Here is a 7,399-nt window from a genome sequence, read left to right as displayed (position 1 = left end):
CTTTTTAATGGATGTCAATGGTTACTAGGGAGCTGGATACACATTAATTTAATTGATTAGATTTCCTGTGGTGGAATCTAAAATTCCGGATTTGAGCAGTACACTTAGGAGGAGCATTCATAATTTTTGTAGAATTCATTTTAGGAATAAAACAATGCTAAATTTTTAGGGATAGAGTTCCATCATAAGGAACATAACCAATTAAACGTCTCTGCATCGATTCGAGACTAAGCTAAATTAAAGAGAAACATTGTTCTCATCCAAACACCTCGATGCCACGATTGCCCTTCTAAAACTAGCCACAATTCGTGTTAACACAAAAAAACTAGCCACAATTTGGGGCATATACGATCCTCTGATCGCTCTGTAGCAAAGCAAAGCACGCCTCGTCAGTTCGAAAAATCCACCCATGCTCCCTTCGCGCCATCTCCGCGCCGCCGCGAGGCAGCGAAGCCCCCGGCCCCCGGCCGGCGCCGGCGGCACCTCATTCTCCGCGAAGCCCGACGCGGAGGTGATCCGGCGGAACAAGGCCATCACGGCCCACATGCGCGCGGGCCGCGTGCCGGACGCCGAGCGCCTCTTCGCCACAATGCCACGCCGCTCCACCTCCACCTACAACGCCATGCTCGCCGGGTATGCCGCCAACGGCCGCCTCCCGCTGGCACTCTCCTTCTTCCGCTCCATCCCGCGGCCCAACACCTTCTCATACAACACGCTCCTCCACGCGCTGGCGGTCTCGTCGTCCCTGGCCGCTGCGCGGAGCCTGTTCGCCGAAATGCCCGTGAAGGACTCCGTGTCCTACAACGTCATGATCTCGTCTCACGCCAACCATGGGCTCGTATCGCTCGCGCGACACTACTTTGATCTTGCATCGGAGAAGGATGCTGTTTCGTAGAACGGCATGCTTGCTGCGTATGTGCGGAATGGAAGGATTCAAGAGGCAAGGGATGCTTGAAGAGGCCAGGAGGGTGTTTGATGCCATGCCAGAGAAGAATGCTGTGTCGTGGAATGCGATGAGGGCAGCATATGTCCAGCGGAGGATGATGGAGGAGGCGAAGCTGCGAAGGAGTTGTTTGATGCCATGCCCTGCAGGAATGTGGCTTCATGGAACACAATGTTGACAGGGTACGCTCAGGCTGGGATGTTGGAGGAGGCAAGGGACATTTTTGACATCATGCCACAGAAAGATGCAGTCTCATGGGCTGCAATGCTGGCTGCATATTCGCAAGGTGGTTTCAGTGAGGAAACCCTGCAGTTGTTCAAAGGGATGGGGCGTTGTGGTGAGTGGGTGAATAGGTCAGCATTTGCTTGTGTTTTGAGCACATGTGCTGACATTGCTGCACTTGAATGTGGAATGCAGCTGCATAGTAGGTTGATTAAGGCTGGTTACGGTGTGGGCTGCTTTGTGGGAAATGCACTCCTAGATATGTACTTCAAATGTGGGAAAATGGAGGAAGCTCACAATGCATTTGAGGAGATGGAGGAGAGGGATGTTGTTTCATGGAATACTATGATTGCAGGATACGCACGGCATGGTTTTGGCAAGGAAGCTCTTGAGGTTTTTGATACAATGAGGAAGACTTCTACCAAGCCAGATGATATTACTTTGGTAAGAACATTCTTTCTGGACACGGAAAGCTGTCCTTTAAGTTTGTTGCATGGACAAGTTACACTAGATGCAATTAGTTTCGCTTTAGGGATCAATATCTACTTCATGATACTTTAATACTACCTCCGTCCCAAAATATAACAACTTTTAGACTTGGTCAAAGTCAAACATTTTCATCTTTGACCAATAATATCTTCAAAAATAATTACTTTTAAATAGAAAAAGTTACACATTATGATAGTTGGTTTCATTATGAATAAACTAATATTATTTTTATGTTGTCAATCTTTATTTTTTTTACCATCTACTATCAAAGTTTACAAAGGTTTGACTTGGAGAAAATCTAAAAATAGCTATATTCTGGGACGAATGTAGTATTTATCTATATATCTTTCTTTGTAGTAAAGTCATGTACTATGATGTCTGCATGTGTCTTCTTTTTTGGACAACATTAACTGAAGAAGCCTACAGGACGTTGGCTAGGTGTAGTAAAACTTAAAATCAATAATAGATGTTCTCTTGTGATCTAAAGTTTTTGGTTAATCTGACTTTCAGGTTGGAGTACTTGCAGCATGTAGTCACTCTGGTTTGGTTGAGAAAGGCATTTCATACTTTTATTCAATGCACCACGATTTTGGTGTGACAGTGAAACCTGAACATTACACTTGTATGATAGACCTTCTTGGATGGGCTGGAAGATTGGATGAAGCAGTTAATCTTATGAAGGACATGCCTTTTGAGCCTGACTCTACCATCTGGGGTGCGTTACTTGGTGCTAGTAGGATACACCGCAACTCTGAACTAGGCAGGAGTGCAGCTGAGAAAATATTTGAGTTGGAACCTGAAAATGCTGGCATGTATGTCTTGCTTTCAAATATATATGCATCCTCTGGCAAATGGCGTGATGTGGACAAGATGAGAGTTATGATGTATGAGAGTTATGGTTCCGGGATTCAGTTGGATTGAAGTGCAGAACAAAGTCCACATTGTCTCAGTGGGTGATTGTGTACATCCTGAGAAAGAAGACATATATGCTTTCCTGGAAGACCTTGACATGAGGATGAAAAAGGCAGACTATGTATCTGCTACAGATATGGTTTTGCATGATGTGGAGGAGGAAGAGAAGGAGCACATGCTCAAGTATCATAGCGAGAAGCTTGCTGTTGCTTATGGTATTCTTAAAATTCCTCCTGGGAGGCCCATCAGGGTGATAAAAAACCTGAGAGTCTGCGAAGACTGTCATACTGCTTTCAAGTATATATCTGCTATTGAGGGCCGGCTGATCATATTGCGTGATTCTAACCGTTTTCACCATTTTAGAGATGGTTCATGTTCATGTGGTGATTACTGGTAATGATGAGTAGATATACGTGCAAAGAAATTCTAAAGGAAATATAGTGGACTGTGGTCCTGTGGATGTTGAAATCATGATCATGCAATGCAGACTACAGACAAACATAGGGGCATCCTGTTGTTTGGACCTGGCCATGTTAGCCACTAGGCCTTTTACTTTAGTTATGGTTTGGAAAGATTATCCTGGTGATTTGATACGTTACTTAGGGATTTCAGTTTATTTGTGAGTACTGAGATCCATACCTCCAGATGGAAAACACAAAAGGTTTCTAGAGAGAGAACAAATCTACAGAGTGCATGTTCTAGTCTCACATGGACTGTACCTGGACAGTTATGCTAGCATTTGTCTGTTGGAGAAACCTTGGAAAACAAAGATGCATCCCTTGTAGTTTGTCAATAGGTAGAGGTCAGAGGGAGAACCATCAGCTTAGGTGTGAAGTACTGAAAAACAACAACCATCTTGTTAGTAATTTTCTACGGATGAAGAATAAAAAAAAGTTGAAACTACTTGCTTTCCTGTTATCAGGTGCATTGGAGTATTCAAAGGATGGTGCTATTCAGTGAAACATTCTCCATTGACTTGAATATAACTGGTGTCGGCAAACCAAGCCAGAGAATGCAACTGCAAGAATATATTGTCATGCCATTTCTGTCAGAATGACTTTGATGTCAACACGAATGGTTCTTCCATCAGCTCAGGTACGCTTTGCATGATCAGTCAGGTGCTGCTATCTGGTTGCAAGGAGAGTATGATGTGAAAACACCAATTCATATCATGCATCTGATCTAGTTACCTGCGAGGAGCAGGCAACTCTGTGGATTCATGGAGCTGAAGTTTTTTTTTGTTCATTCTACTGGATGGATCTTCAGAGCCTGCACATCTTTCTGTGATGTAAGTTGTATTTCTCTGCAGTCCTTCATATCAGTTGATAGCTACTACATAACACATAGTTTCAGGGATTACATGACAACTTGATGATGAAAGCCTTACAACTAAACTAAACCTCTTCATGTTTCAACGCCTTATTTAAGATTTCTGGTAACTCTGTCCTGACATGTTTGGCCACTAAACATGAACATGCACGCACATCTTGATGGTGTATTGTAGCGCTGCTCACTTGCCACAAATTACAGCTTTTCACCCGTCCTAAACTCTGGCAGTATCAGGCATGAGCTGCACCTACTGTTTACATGTCGAACAACAGACTTGAACAAACAAAGTTCCTGTCCATTGTTCGACTTTGACACTGAGGGAGGTTCCATTCATCTTTGTTGGATTCCATGTCAAGGCAGTTTCATTCATCTTGCTTGCTTAGATGCTTGGTTGCCAATCACAGTTGCTCTTGGGCCATCCTCATGTGTAGGCATGTGACTGGCGTCATGTGCCGGGTGGACACCTGTCTCCGCATGTGTTTGTGTTCCTTCCCAGGAGCAAAACGCCCAGCAGACACCGAGGTGGTCAGCGGGGCGCGGCGCGTCCATCCGCCCGCCCCGCTTGCTATTTTCCGCCATCCCCCCTTCTCCTCAACGTTCTCTCCACCTCCCACCTCCGCCCTCTCCTCTTATACACGCCACCCATGCCTGGCCTCCGCCCTACCCTGCTCCTCCACCTCATCCTCCCCTTCCGCAGCAGCCCCGAGAAGAATTGCGGGCCTCACCTCCACTTGGTAGGCAGGTGTCATTGGTAGGCAGCAAGTGTTTCTAGGAGGGTTATATGATGTAATTCTCACAGATGTACAAAATTTGGATTGAAGGTTTGTTTATGTTCCTCGTCAGCCTATTCATTTTCATGTTCAGACATCAGCCTATTCATTTTCATGTTCAGACATACACATTTATAGTTGCTATTCATGATGGTTTTATTTGTGGCTTTTTTCATCCGTGGGATCATTACACGTGAGTAAGTTTGTGTACACTGTAGCAGTATTTGTACTGATTTGTGTTTGCAAACCACCTGTAGACGCTAGCTCCAAAGATCAGCTGGAATTGCCATTTTTGTTGCTACCGTGTAACCTTTTTGGCTAACTCAGTTTCATATAATTGCTATATGTTATGACTGATTTTTTGTATTCAAGTTCTCTATTTCCTTTTTATCAGCTGTTTGTAGTATCAAGAGATCAGTTTAAAAACATAGAATCAAATGCTGGAAGATAGTACTTTCAAGAATTGATTAAGAATCAGATGCTCATCGAAAGTGGTAGGCAGTATGGTCGAGCGCATTTTATGGATTGATTGTTATGTCTTACTGTGCAATGCTTCTTTGAATATTGCTCGTACATAATTGATAGAAAAATAAGTTTACTGCGAAATGCTTCTTTGTATATTGCTGATATATAATTGATAGAGAAATAGGATAAGTAGCGGTTCATGTAATCTAGTGGAATAATATTATGAAGATGTTTGTGGACATGTGCCGTACAGTTTAATCGGTTTGTCATGCCCAACCTGCTAATCTTAACAAGTAATCTTGCTTGCCATGCCTTTGCGCCATGATGCGAGGCATGACTACGTATATTAAAAACAAATGTAATTAACCCTTTCAGTAAAGTGATCTCATTGAACTACGCACATTTTCTGCTGCGACAAACTTCTCAGTTCATCAATTTGCGACGATGATCGGTCTCGCCGGCGTGAACTGGTGGCGGTGCAGCGACACGGAGTTGCAGTCCAGCAGGTAAAGCACGGCGACGGTGAGCATGGCGCAGGCAAGCATGGCCGCCGGCCCGAAGACGACCCACACGAGCAGCGCCGTGGCGAGGTATAGCGACCGGAGCCCCGCGGCCCAGAAGCTGCCGCCCCGGAGCACCGCGCGCTGCAGGTGGCTCACCGGCGCGTCGGAGCCCAGCGCGCTGATCAGGAAGCTGGCGTGCACGTAGCACCCCGCGGACTGCACGAAGCAGGTGAAGGACGCGAGGAAGCAGGCCAGGAGCCAGGCATACTTCGCCGCTGCCGCCGCGTCGCTCGTGCCGCTGCCGCCGGACGTGACCGCCGCGGGCGTGCTGCTGCTCACCCACGCGCCGATGAGCGAGGCCAGCGCGATGCACAGCGACGCCAGCGTGGTCGACGCCGAGACGCCGTCGGAGATGACGCTCAGCGCCAGCGCGGCCTCCTCTGGCTCGGTCGTCTGCGCCATGCGCTGAACCCAGGCGAGCTTGTTGTGGTTCTCGTAGCCAATCACGGTGGTGTGCGGGCGCCGGATGATCCGGTGGAGGAGGAGCAGGTGGTAGCCGACCATGATCGCCAGCGCAGAGGGGACAAGAAACAGGTCCGCGGAGCTCTTGCCAAGCATCATCTCTCCCGTCCCCTCCACACCTCGGATCAGCTTTAACTTGTGTGAATCGATCTCGGGGTTCTTATGGTCTTCTTGTCTTGCTCTTTTAATCTGCCACATTCTGTTTCTATCCTTTTCTGTGTGATGATGACCACATGATGAGAGATTGAGAGGTTTGTTTAGTTGTACTTTCGCCATTGCTTTGATCTGCGAGTTTGTTGCGTGCAAAGTAACGCGGGAGCCCGTTTTGGACTGTTCATGTCATCGTTGCTTGTGGGTTTCAGCAGAATACTAATTGTAGCTTTGGTTGCAAGCGATGACAGTTGATAGGAAGCGAAAACTGTCCAAGACAAATTAATTCAAAGAAATGCTGGGAGACATGTTCGCTGAGTTATCGGTATTTCGGATCGGAATAAGTCAAAATCTGGGTTGCTACGTACTCTTTGATCTACTTTTCTTTTGTGAATTATTCACCACTTTCAGACTACAGAATACAGACTACTCGTAAAAGCAGCACGAGGTACCAGCGCAAGAGATACTGCATGCCTGTCCCAGCGACCCATCTGCATCCAGTTACTCACATGCTGCTCCCAGATGAGCAATTAGAGACATAAGTGCACTCACATGCCAATCATGAGAACCAATTTTATGAGCAATTAGAGAGTATGTTTCCTAATATTAGTACTTTTGATGACAGAACTATTGGTACTTATTTTACTTTACTTAGCTAATTCAGTAAGTAAAAATTGTTGGTTAAAATTTGAGAAAAAAATTCAATGATATCATATATGGATAAAAAATGTAAATTCAAATTTGAAAACTTCAATGCAACCCTGTTGATATTTTTTACTTGAAAATAAAATTATCTCTCGTGATCCTAATACTCCACCTCATCAAGATAATAAATCTTCATGAACAAAGGCACCCTCAGGCATGATCTAAATTCCTCCAGCAACTGCAAAGGTTCCTCGTGTGCTTGGCTATTAAGCTGTAGTGCGGACCAGCAATCAGCTGATGCAAAGTCATATTCTAAGAAGAGATGATTCAAAACTGCGTCCGTACCAATTTCAAAGCACGGTGCCCTGTAATATGTACTTCGAAAAGTAGGTGAACTCCAATAATGCAATGTAGAATTTACTACTGTAGTGATTATAGTTATGATTGCG

The 7,399-nt window shown here is 45.3% G+C and overlaps 1 protein-coding gene and 1 pseudogene across 1 annotated transcript; one reads left to right on the top strand and one right to left on the bottom strand.

Moving 5' to 3' along the window:
- Nucleotides 1-409: 409 nt before the first annotated feature.
- On the top strand, nucleotides 410-4,826 carry LOC112882272 (annotated as a pseudogene).
- Nucleotides 4,827-5,326: 500 nt separating this feature from the next.
- Nucleotides 5,327-6,353, bottom strand: LOC112882271. Its single transcript, XM_025947285.1, has one exon. The coding sequence runs from the start codon at nucleotides 6,351-6,353 to the stop codon at nucleotides 5,562-5,564; it is 792 nt and encodes a 263-aa protein (XP_025803070.1). The 3' UTR covers nucleotides 5,327-5,561.
- Between the last annotated feature and the right edge of the window lie 1,046 nt (nucleotides 6,354-7,399).

Source organism: Panicum hallii, chromosome 2 (genome assembly GCF_002211085.1).
Source record: "Panicum hallii strain FIL2 chromosome 2, PHallii_v3.1, whole genome shotgun sequence".
NCBI classification, from domain to species: domain Eukaryota; kingdom Viridiplantae; phylum Streptophyta; class Magnoliopsida; order Poales; family Poaceae; genus Panicum; species Panicum hallii.
The sequence above is the reverse complement of the archived record's forward strand: the minus strand, read 5'-3'. Positions and strand labels throughout refer to the sequence as shown.